General features: G+C 42.2%; 1 protein-coding gene and 1 long non-coding RNA gene across 22 annotated transcripts in view; both read left to right on the top strand.

Annotated features, from left to right (window-relative positions):
- Positions 1-7,156, top strand: part of PPFIBP1 (PPFIA binding protein 1) — a 130,399-nt gene extending 123,243 nt beyond the window's left edge. For 9 of the 21 annotated variants that reach the window (XM_081210658.1, XM_081210657.1, XM_081210666.1 and 6 more), the window contains 3 exons: positions 769-963; positions 2,110-2,175; positions 4,348-7,156. In XM_081210658.1, the coding sequence (XP_081066784.1) occupies positions 769-963; positions 2,110-2,175; positions 4,348-4,434 (348 nt within the window). In that variant the 3' untranslated portion in view covers positions 4,435-7,156. The other 12 variants (XM_081210672.1, XM_081210675.1, XM_081210671.1 and 9 more) reach the window with 7 other exon arrangements.
- A 1,988-nt stretch (positions 7,157-9,144) lies between these two features.
- On the top strand, positions 9,145-10,185 carry LOC308596012. Its single transcript, XR_014012265.1, has 2 exons — positions 9,145-9,695; positions 10,060-10,185. It is a non-coding gene; the product is annotated as an uncharacterized lncRNA (long non-coding RNA).
- The last annotated feature ends 2,402 nt before the right edge of the window (positions 10,186-12,587 follow it).

Below are 12,587 nucleotides of genomic sequence, written 5' to 3'. Positions count from 1 at the left end.
GGTTAAGAAACCAGAGACCTTTCTACTAGGGATAACCAGAAGGGAAATTAAAAGGAAGGATTTCAAACTTTTCCAATATGCAATAACTGCCGCGAGGACGCTGATAGCTCAAAGGTGGAAACAAGAACAAGTACCGACTCTGGACGAATGGAGAAATAAACTAATTGATTATGCGGAATTAGACAAACTAACGGGGAAAATTAGACTTCAAAGAGACCATAAGTTTTTGGAGGATTGGGGAAAATTTAGAGAGTATTTGAAAACTATATGTGAGGAAAATACAACGCTAGTGTGTTTTAAAGAGGCTTTGTGAAAAGTGAGGAACATCGCAAAAATGTAAATAAGGATATAAAGAAATTACTTAAAGGTGATACTATATATTAAGAAATGTGTAAATAGGAGAATTATTATGGATGACTGTCAGAGGAGTGGAGGGAGGTTCAACAAACTAAAATACGTGATGTGGAAAATGGAAAGATGGAAGTTTTTGTAGAAAATGTAATAAAAAATATTTGCAAAAAAAAATATTGTCAAATATGGACCTTCTTAATTAACATGATAGATTAATTTTTTATCCTATATTCTGTTTTATGTGGAAATCTTGCTCCAATTTTTCCAACCAGCTTTCTGCGAGAATATATGTTTGAGGGATTCTTGATTGTTTTGGTGCCTTTATTATAGATTTTAAAAGATTTTAGATATGTCATCAGGAAAATAAATTATCTGGTTGTTGTCTTCATAGCAGTTTTTTTGGTCTGTATTTTTCAGCCAAAGAAACTTGCTTTTAGTAATTTTGGAAATTTAAGGAAGAAGAAGCAGGAAGATGGGGAAGAGTATGTTTGTTCGATGGATTTGGGACAGGCATCTGGAATAGGGTCAAAGAAAGGGATGAAGCCTGCTTTAGATATCAGAGTGTATGATGAGGACGATCTGGACAGACTGGAGCAGGTAATGGTTGTTGCAGTAAGTTGAAACAATTGGTTTTTCCATATGCATGTGCTCCCCCTCCTGATATTTTCATATTCTGCAGTTTGTGTTTAGCAGTCTTGTAATGTACTAGTACTTAAAAACTGTTATCTAACCCTTGATAAACCAGTTCAGGGCTTCTTTAGGGGCATCTAGATTTTAGCTATCAACCAACAAGAGAAACCTGAATTTCAGTTTTCTCCACAGTCAGAATTATTGGCGTAATTGAGAGTTCTTTCTTTATATTAATGGTCTCTCTTTTTGCTAAGGACCACAGGGGTGTGTGCATTTTTTGTGGGGGAAGTGTTCCATTTTACCCTCATAACAGCTGTGACAGAGACTGAGTGGTTCGAGGCTACCCAGAGAACTTTATGGCTGAGCAGCAATTTGAAGCCAGGTCTTTCCAGTCCTAGTCCTATATTCTGTCCACATCACCATACTTTCTCTCATGTCGGCTCATCCTCTAGTTGAACTTGCATGCCCTTCTCCCCCTATACAGTTTCTCAAGCTCCACCTTCAACCTTTGTGGCATTTTCCTGCTCACCTCTTGCTCATGACATTCTGACACTTAGCCTTCCTCCCCTTGCAGCAGTCATCTCTTTTCTTCAGCTCCCCGTCTCTCCCTCAAAGCTTATAAAAGGTACTGTGGTGCAGATGGTTTCTTTTCCCTTATCAGTGCTTGCTTCTGCATAAGTTTTTTTGTGGGGTGCCCTTAATGTGAAATTATTAAACAACTAGGTACAGTATTTTCTTGGTCTCTGTCTTCCTTGTTGGCCTGCACTGCTGCCGCCGCTGCATCTGTTGAGTTCTTTGTTTGTTTAACATCTGAGCGGTCAAAGGCAAGGCCATAAACTGGTGTTCAACTATCTGGTTTCTCCAATAGGAGCAGAGACTGTGGAGTTGGCTGATGCAGCTGAGCTACCAACTAGGCTGATGCTAGTGCTCTGCACACTCTCCCAGAGTCTTCTCTTAGCCTCACCTCCTTAGCCAAACATTGCCTGACATTACAATAAAGTGTTCAACTGACTAGTTCCTTTCTAGGGTTCTGCTATAGCCTAATGTTGTATTTGTATGTGTTAATACACTTGTATGAAAAGGGAAGAATTTACATGAATTATTACCTTAACTATTTCTTTCTTGTAGATGGAAGATTCAGAAGGTACCGTGAGGCAAATAGGGGCATTTTCTGAAGGCATCAACAATTTGACTGTAAGCCCTTATTAATATAATGGACACACCCTAAAATGTTGCTAGTCCTGCTTTAGGACCAATACAGAGATTCTCAGTAGTAGGATACATGGCAAAGGTGTTCAGCTGGTGGCTTGGAGATTGCATCTTAGTGATAGACTGATTTTTGAACAATCTCCTTTGAACAATCCACTTAGCATAGAGTCTAATGGTGCCCAGCCAAGTTGGAAAAACTGCATCTGAGTCAGGAGTACACACCAGAATGCTTTGCAATGATTCATGCTGGAGTATGCTGTCAGATGGACATGAAGACGCACAGTCCATCCACAGTAAAGAGACTTTCCTGAGTTTGGTTCCAGAAAATGAGAAATAAGGAGTGTATAAGCAGACAACTTCAAAGCAGCCTTCATTCATGTCATTATTAATGTATCTATTACAAAAGCATATGCCCAGTGAAAATGATTTATTTCCATTTTATGTATCTGTCCCACCCGGGGACAGTGCATGCTAACATATATATATATATTTCAAAAAATGATTGTAAACTGGTTACTGCATAACACTAGCATAAACGACTGCCTAGTGCAAACGCATGAAGACTCCTGGGGAGGAGATCACTGCTGCTTTGCTCTTCCTCTGGTTCTGCAGCTGCTGTGGCACTGCTGCAAGCCAAGTCATAGTTTGGCTTAGCTTCTTGTCCAGACCTGTGTTTGTAGTTTGCCCCTCTCTAGACAAACCATGACCTGTAACCAAGGTTTGTTCTTGGATTTACAGCGCATGGTTTGTCTGGAATGGAACAGACATTGAGCCTGAGTTTAGGCTGAAGGAGGAGGAGTGCAGTGGCCACCACCTCTCTGGAAAGCCACATGTTTGTGCTAAGAGTTTCTCTCAGACCAGTTCATAATCTAAAATATTTAAGAATAAAATGCAGCAAGATTATAATCCCCAGATGAAGCCCCATTAATACCAGCTTAGTGCTGGCTAATAACCATACTTATTCAGATATATAGCAGACATCCTTTACCCCTAAGGTGCTGATTATCCATTTCTCTATCTTAAGTCATTCCACTAGTTCTTTGAGGTACAGAAGTATCCTTTTTAGGAAAGGGAGAGCCAAGGCTGTTGGAGAACTCATATACTTCTCAGTGTTCTCTTCTTTGTGCTTCTGTGTAGCATCTGTACTTGTCATCAAAAACCACATCCTGCCAAGTTCCATCACTGAATCCACACACACACACACACACAATATAATGCACTGGTGAGGCAAATATTCACTGCAAATTTAAACTGGTGTGAGTCATAGCTTTCCCCAGTGAAACCTTCAGAACGGTTATTCTTTGAGGCTGCTTAAGCTTTGTGACACACTTCTCAGCACCTTCATGATTTTATCTTCCATACAAGTAATTGACCCATTTACAGTGGTATCTCGGGGTACAGATGCTTCGGGTTACAAACTCCGCTAACCCGGAAGTTTGGGGTTGTGAACTTTGCCTCAGGATGAGAACGGAAATTGCATGCCAGCGGTGCAGCAGCAGCAGGAGGCTCCATTAGCGAAAGAACACCTCAGGTTAAGAACAGTTTTGGGTTAAGAACAGACCTCCAAAATGAATTAAGTTCGTAACCTGAGGTACCACTGTAGTCCACAATTGTCCACTATACTTTGACTGGCAGTGGCTATTCCAATACTTCAGGCATCTTTCCCATCTTTCAGTTGGAATTGCTGTGGATTGAACCTTCTGCCTGAAAAGCCTGTGTTCTGCCACTGAGATATGGTTGAAAAATGAAGCTATCTTAAACTGCACCAAACCATTGTTATCTCTTCAATCCTAAAAAAGCTTAACAACATCAATCTTAAAAAAAGAAAAGAAAAAAAAAAGGTTTGGTTGGCCCTTTGGTCGGGCCTCCACTTCATCAAATCTGGCCCTCTTTGAAAAAAGTTTGGACACCACTGATCTCGGTTGTTTGTCTCTTTGGCAGCACCCCTTTTGTCTGGGACCTTCTCCCTGTTGTTGCCTGAGACTGTCCATGCAGAGCATGTGCTTTCAGTGTGTCGTGTAACCCAGGTCTCCCTCATTGCCCTCAGAGAATGGTTCCCTCTTGTCTGCCTGCTGCTAGATGTGCAATTCATTGATGTTTTTTGGCTCTTGAGTTTCAGTCAGTGTTCCCCAATTCTTGCCTTTCTTCTGTTTCCAGTACATGTTAAAAGAAGACGAAATGTTCAAAGACTTTGCTGCTTGCTCCCCTAGTGCCAGCATAACTGATGAGGATTCAAATGTGTGACAGTGTCGGCGCTGGACACTTCTGCTTTCTGATAGTCCTCAGAGTGCCACTGTTAGATGCGATGGAGACACCACATCATGTAATTGAAGGTCGCTTTTGCTTCTGTTTGTTAGAAGTCATATTTTCCTGGGAGACAATAAGAAGAGTTGCCAATTCTAAAGTTGCCATAAGATCCACACCAGTGGGGGAAATATGTATATTTTTTTCTCTTGTGTTGAAACTTGTGACATGTTTCAAGTATCATATTTAATGACTCTGCTGCTGTAATGTTCCTTCACAGAGCTGTGCCATATCATATACCTGTATTTCTCTTACTCAGTGTTTTTTTAAAAAAGAAATATAGGTGCCGGTACGTCCCATGCCCCCTCTCCACCGCCACTCCCCCCCCTTCCTCCTCGGCCACCACTTCCCAAGGCTGGAGCCAGAGCACCTTCTAGGAAGGTGCTTCCCAATTGTAAAAAGTTTGTGCCAAAGCACCTCTACTCTGGGGCAACCTTTTTATGTTCGTCAGGCACCTTCCTGGAAGGCACTTTGGCAATTGTAAGCATTGTGCCAAAGCACCTCCAGGAGCCCATGCCGGCAGCCTCTGGAGGAGGTGGTGGAGAAGGAAGCGGCAAAGGTGCGGGGGGGGGGGCAAGCGGATGGGGGGCAAGCGGCGATGGCGAGGTGGTGGCAGGGGGAAAGAGGAGGCTGTGCAGCAGATGGGCACGTGCCGCCTTAAAGAAAGCTCTGTTCATACTTTTCTTCAAGTAGTACAAGAAGAAAAGAAAACCATTCAACTAGAGACCTCTGGAATTGGCATCCATTGTATATAGTTCAGCAGGGCAAAAAACTAATCCTGGAAATCCTGGTTTCCCGTTTGAACAAATTGCTCAAAAGTAAATAACTAGAGTATTCATTGGTGGCTAAACCAGTGCTCATATAATCCACAAAATCAGAATCATCTTGTCTTATTTTTATACAATTTTTATTAAAAGAAAAAAAAATGTATTGAGTACATACAAATCAGAATTTTATATTGTAGTGTAAGTTGATTACTTTTTTTTTTAAAGAGAGGAATTCCAGTTTGAAAACCAGCTGGTTACTGGAGAAGTCAGACTGATCTTATAAATGACTTGTGCCTCCCCACCCCCCAAGTGATGCCTGCATTCTTACATTAGGAATGAGTTATAAAAATTGAGATTTTTTTCATCATTAAGAAAAATCTCTGAGCTGTCCCTTTTTCCAGCATTAAAATAGGATTTTAATAACATTTTAAAATTTTGAGACTGAGGAACAGCCTTTGGAAAGATCCATTTTCTCTCTCTCACTTGATGCAATGGAAGTGTTCTTTAAATTTATACCAAAAGTAGCATTAGCGAATTCACTTTATTTTACAGTATTGAATTCAGATATGGAATCTTGCCTTTTAAGTATATTTGACCATAATATAACATATTGACAGATATTTATATAGTACTTGGTTTTTTGTAAAGCACATCTTGTATTGACTTTTTAAAAACTTGTAAAATTCAGATTAGCCAGTCAAAAAATGGTTGCTGATGCTTTCAGCAGAATACACCTGACTCTTGTATTGTGTGTGTGAGTGTCTCTCTCTTTCCAGTTCACCATCACCCTGAAATAGTTGCGACTAATTTAGTAACTGCTTAAAATGATGATGTGGCAAACATTCGGACATCTACAATGGAAGCAATTCTTTTCAAATTTAGTACTTCAAAAGTTTGAAAATAGTAATCCAGAGACCTTTGCAGGAGTTTTAAAGTTGGGTGTTTGGTGTGTGCTCAGCTATTATGAGCTGTTGTTGAAAACTGTACAACAATATATAGCTGAATGTGCAGATTGGACTTGCCTGCTTCCTGACATGCTAGCTTTCTGCTTGCAAGAAATCTTTTTTAAAAAACAACCACCATGGGGGGCATTCAAGCAAGTGATTGTATCATAAAATAGAACCCTCTATCATGGAATTTATTTGCATGTATAGATTGCCCCTCAGTTTGATTTCATAAACCAGTGCTGATCCTTGGAAGTATGCACTTTTTCACACACATTTATTTACAGTTGTCAAAAATTTTATCAGATTGTGGTATCTGTTTAATCCAAAGAGATTTGCCAATACAGTATATACAGGTGTGGACTGACTGTCCTTAATAACATGGACTCCACAAATTTGTTCATGGCCACCTTGGCGTCTGGGCTCTTTTGAATAAATGCAGATAGCATGCCTGGTAGAACAATTACTTTGTCATTAATTGTGAATAAATGTATTTATGAATTAAGGAGATCACCTGCCAGCAGCCTCACATTTGTATAAAAAACACTGCAAACCTTGTATAATGGCACACACGGGTCGCAATAAAATACAAGGGATAAAATTGTGACTAGAGAATCAAAGAAGGGCGAGTGCAAATGCACAAACATTAAGTGAATTAAACACTAACTTGCACATATGAGCAACATCAACTTCTCATTTCTTAATGCTGATGTAAATGGAAGTTGGATGAACATCATCATCATTTTGCTGGTTAGAAGAATATTCTTTTATTATTTCTACGGGATTGAGGGAGGGAAGAATAATATAAAACACTCATGATTCAGCCAAGCAGTTAGCATAAATGGGTGCTATAAATGATATTTTATTTGGATGCGCGTGTACAAAGTAGTCAGCATAAGCATATGTATTGCCATGCTAGATAAATAAATACCTGTTGAGAGAAGTAAAAAAGATTCTGGAATATAATCTTTTCTTTGCAAAAGTTATATACAAGGTTTTCAATAATCCCTTTTTGCCCGTAACTGTAAAGATCAGCCTTTTGACGTTTTTATGCAGCACAAAGCTTCCTCAAGCTTTCTCTTGTCCAGACCCCCAAGAAGTTATGTGCAACTGACCCTTTCTGATAATTTCATTGACGGTGCAAATCAGCAAACATTCAGTGGAACGCTCACATTGAACACTAACTAGAGATATTTGCTAACAGAGACCTCTGTGCCTGTGAAAGCTGTATAGATCTGGGCCAGGAAATCAATATGTGGGGTGCAGAAGCCCTCTTTGAAATCTTATATATTGCTTGGACAGGCGTCTCAATTTTAAAAAGCTTAGCTTGTGGAAGAGCAGTGGCAAATCACTTGTGGGTGGTCCAGTGCTATCTTAACCCGTTCATTCAGTGTATTTGTCCACTGGTTATCATTGGCTGGTGTTTATAACATGCTCTAGCAAGCTGCTTTGACTAGCTGGTGATGTCTCAGTTGCTTCCTTTTAAGCTTCCTCATTTCCATTTTATTTCAATGGGTTTCTTTGAATAAAAAAAAGTCCAGTTTTCCATAGCATGGCTTGTTTGGCCCACATGGCAGGAGGGGTCCACTTCCACGATAATGTAAACAAGGCCTGTGTGGCCATGGTGTATTGTGAGTTACACCACAGGAAAGGACACTTACTGTGAGGAAATGACTGGAACATGGATGGGGAACAAGTGCACTAGTCCTGCCTCATGCATCACGTAGCTATTGTGCTGTTGTTGGTATTGATACTAACAGGAATAGGTATAGTGAAGCTAAGTAATGAATTTATCTGATGCAAGTACCTATTTACCATATTTTTTGCACCATAACACTCACTCTTTTCCTCCTAGAAAGTAAGGGGAAATGTCTGTGCGTGTTATGGAGGGAATGCCTACGGGTGGCGGGGGGAATCTGCTGCAGTCGTGAGCAGAGGATCCATGGTTCCGCTTCCTTCCCTCCTCCGTGGCTCACTTTGTAACAGCAAAGCGGGAGAAGAGTCACTGAGTGGGGAGGAGAGAGGGACAGAGAGCCTGCTTCTTTAAAGGAGCAAAGCGGGAGAGGAGAGGAGCCGCTTACACAAGTGTAAGCGGCTCCTGTCCGGTTGGTTCCTTTAAAGCAAGCAGGCTCTCTGTCCCTCTCTCTTCCCCACTCAGCTTGCTACATAGCAGCAAAGTTTTTCAGCTCGCTAAGCCGGGGATGAGCGCGGAGGAGGGAGAAAAGCAGAGCCTGCTTGCTTTAAAGGAGCAAAGCGGGAGAGGAGAGGAGCCTTCTCCCCTTATACCCCTCTTCTTCATTATTAGCAGCATCCTTCTCCACCCACCCCACGCGTGCTCCTTCTCCCTTTAAACGCCTCTTCTGCATTATTAGCAGCATCCTTCTCCACACACCCCACACGTGCTTCTTCTCCCCTTAAACCCCTCTTCTGCATTATTAGCAGCATCCTTCTCCACCCACCCCAGGCACGCTCCTTCTCCCCTTATATCCCTCTTCTTCATTATTAGCAGCATCCTTCTCCACCCACCCCACGCGTGCTCCTTGTCCCTTGAGTGCTTTTCCTTCCCTCGCCACTTAAAACGTGGTTACAAAGCACGGATCCACATGGATCCTCAGGATTTTTGCACTGGGTCACCCCAAATTCACCATCAGATCACATAGCATGTCCATGGCTACATCTTGCACCAAAAAAATCATGCACCCACTGTTGCCTGGGACTGCAGTAGTGCAAAAATGTGGTTACAAAGCATGGATCCTCAGGATTTTTGCATTGAGCTACTCCAAACTCACTGTCAGATCACATGTCTGTGGCCACAGCATGAACCACAAAAATCATACACCCACTTTCGTTTAGAATATTTTTTTCTTGTTTTCCTCCTCTAAAAACTATGTGTGTGTTATGGTCTGGTGCGTGTTATAGAGCAAAAAATACGGTAGATCACGGCTTTTGTTCATCCTGCCCCTGTACATGCCACCAAATCAGTTCTGAGGGTGTCCCCCCCCCAACCCTCTGGACCAGATCATGGGGGAGGGGAGAGCAGAGGGAGGGGAAATTCCTGTTGCACAAGTGGAAGTCTTTGCCTGTACAGGGCAAATTTGTTGGATACAACACTTAAATAGTCATTAACTCTTTTTACACCCTTAGGCTTCTTGTTGTTGTTAGGCTAAATATGTTTGTTCATTTTGTATCTTCCTTTTCGTATAAGTTTTTTAAAATAGATGTGCACACACACAGACATGTAATAAGTTGGTGTGGTAAAGGAACAGTGGGGATTCAGCTGCATATTTTGTGTCATCTGTTATTGCTAGCATAAAATAAGCAACATCACAGGTGTGGATAGTTCAGCAATATTGGATTTATTGTATATACTGTGTGTTGCATAGCTGGGACATTGGTTTCTGATTCATCATCATTCTCAGAATTGCTATGGATTGAAGCAATGGAATTGTTTGTCTGAAACAGTAGAAATTGGCAGACGTCAGTGTTAAAGGTAAAGGGACCCCTGACCGTTAGGCCCAGTTGCGGACAACTCTGGGGTTGCGGTGCTCATCTCGCTTTATTGGCCGAGGGAGCTGGCGTACAGCTTCTGGGTCATGTGGCCAGCATGACTAAGCCGCTTCTGGCAAACCAGAGCAGCGCACGGAAACGCTGTTTACCTTCCCGCCGGAGCGGTACCTATTTATCTACTTGCACTTTGAGGTGCTTTCGAACTGCTAGCTTGGCAGGAACAGGGACCAAGCAACGGGAGCTCACGCCGTCGTGGGGATTCGAACCGCCGACCTTCTGATCAGCAAGCCCTAGGCTCTGTGGTTTAGACCACAGCGCCACCCACGTCCCAGACGTCAGTGTAGTAGTCTTTAACTCAGATGTTTCTTGCCACCCTAGTTTTGAAATCTTCCAAAAGGAAGTCCAACTGATTTCTAGGCGTTTACACCCAAGTAACTGTGTAAAATTGCAAGGAATAAAGCTTTAAATAACTTCTGGTGATCTTAAGCGTTCTGGTTTGAATAAAGCATTGTGTGTCTGACGGGCCAGCCCAATGAAATGGAACTACCCTCACAACCGAAAAGTGTATGGCTGCTTTGAAACATTCATATTCTTCCACCCTCCCTAGTTTGGACTTTTAAACACTAGGGTATGGTAAATTTGCCACTGCCAATGTTAGCAGCAAAGGGAATGGAAAATGCATAAAGCACAAAGAAAGTATTGGAACTTCAGAAGTGAAAATGACCCGGCCCATTCAACTGGTTTCTGTTAGCTGAGGTAGAGCAGGGGAAACCCAGTTTTGTGCTGGCACTCAGGAAGCTGTGACTAATTTGCATGGCAAGGGTTTGTGTCTAGTGAGAGTTTTCTGCTGTAAAACAATGGGGAAATACCACTTGTATGTTAGCCTGAAAAAATATACTACTTTGAGGGCATCTTGAATGAAAGCTCCACCCTTGACAAGAAGATGGGCCAAAAAGTATCACAGGAAACAAACCAAGAGAATAAGGCTGATGTCCTGGTTATATGAGATGTTTTTAGCCAAGAAGGGGTCTATGCGTCTCAAAAGCTAAAAGAGTATCTTGGCTTTGAAGATCCACAAAGCAAATCCCACCTAGCCACAGATACCCTAAATGAAATTTCTCTGGTAAACTTGTGTGTGCACGCTACTAACATCTTTCAATGATAATTAACAGAGCCTGCTTGTTAAGATGGAACAAAGTAGCCATGATGTATGTCTTAAATGAAGGGAGGGGCCTTGGTGTGGAGCTGATGTTGTTAGAAACTGTTGTTGTTTAGTTGTGTCCGACTCTTTGTGACCCCCTGGACCAGAGCACGCCAGGCACTCCTGTCTTCCACTGCCTCCCGCAGTTTGGTCAAACTCATGCTGGTAGCTTCGAGAACACTGTCCCACCATCTTGTCCTCTGTCGTCCCCTTCTCCTTGTGCCCTCCATCTTTCCCAACATCAGGGTCTTTTCCAGGGAGTCTTCTCTTCTCCTGAGGTGACCAAAGTATTGGAACCTCAGCTTCAGGACCTGTCCTTCCAGTGATCACTCAGGGCTGATTTCCTTAAGAATGGATAGGTTTGATCATCTTGTGGGGTCCCTAATTCCCCTTTTGCTCTGCGATGCCTCTTCCCCAGTTCAGCTCCAGATATAAAGGAGAGGTATCCATTTAATGATATGTCATCCCTGGTCCAGGTTTCCCCATATCAGTAAGATGTGATACTGTGATAGAAAATCAGTGGAACAGGTGTTCCTGGTAAATGCAGCCCATCTGGCTACAGTCCAGGTTAGGGGGTAACTTTATGGTGGCCTGTTGGCTATCAACCCCTTTCGCTCACGAGGTAGTTGGGGGGCTGTTAATTCCACCAAGACCACAGGACAGTTCTTGGATATTCTTTGCATATGGCAAACCTCTGATAGCCTCTTTTTAAATACTTCCAAGGGTCTGATTTACCATCAGCGTGAAGGACTAATGAAATGGTTTAATCCCCTCATTCGTTTTCTTCATGGTTGACACTCGTGAAGCAAGAGGGTTTAAAAAAGCGCACCTCAAAACTACTTTTGTTTATGTTCCTTTTTTACATTACAAACCTCGTGTGATGTGTGTTTTATAACTGCTCTGTGGCTTCTTATATGCTTTTTTATTTGTATACAAGGAACTGGGACTGAGAAAATGATTATCTGCTCCCTGCAAATTTGGGTTTCATCATCCTATTGCACGTAAGGCATGCTGCAACAGGCAAGACAGTTTCAATCCGGTTGTCAGGTTTCCTCTCTGGTTAAGCCAAATCATGGTGCAAGTCAACAGCTGCTCACAGTAATAGGCCAAATTAATATATAAATGGCAGCTGTTAAGCTGTACTGCTTACCTAGAAATATCAGATGACCAGGAAGAGAGCCATTTTTAGCTAGCCTGGGGCACACTGGCAAAACATTTCCTCTGCTCTAAAGGCTATAAAAAGGGGGAGGTGGGAGTAGGAAATGGCTCTTGCTTGACTCAGCTGATCCTGCCATTATCCCTGCAGGCAGACGGAGGAGTGAATGTAGGAGCTGTTAATATTGTGAATGGAATTTGTGTCCCCCTGTTGGGAACTTCTTAGTCATGCACACATAGTCTAAAGGATATTGTAGCTATTTGCAAGATGGGGCAAGGACCACATGCAAGAGGCTGCCAGACCAGACATTTTCCAATTTATAAATACACCCAGTCCCCATTGCGTGGAAGAACATGTTTTTGAAGGTAGGATTTTTGGTACATCATCATATATCTATCAAAGGGAGGGTGTATGAATCAGAACCCCCTGGAACAGAAACAATGTGTGCAGATGGACTAACTGCTTATATGTGGACAGACTCCAGTAACTCAACCCCCCCCTCCCATGATCTAGCTAGT

This window comes from Podarcis bocagei (genome assembly GCF_964188305.1).
Source record: "Podarcis bocagei genome assembly, chromosome: 10".
Lineage (NCBI taxonomy): Eukaryota > Metazoa > Chordata > Lepidosauria > Squamata > Lacertidae > Podarcis > Podarcis bocagei.
Note: the sequence above shows the minus strand (reverse complement) of the source record. Positions and strands in the feature narration are given on the sequence as shown.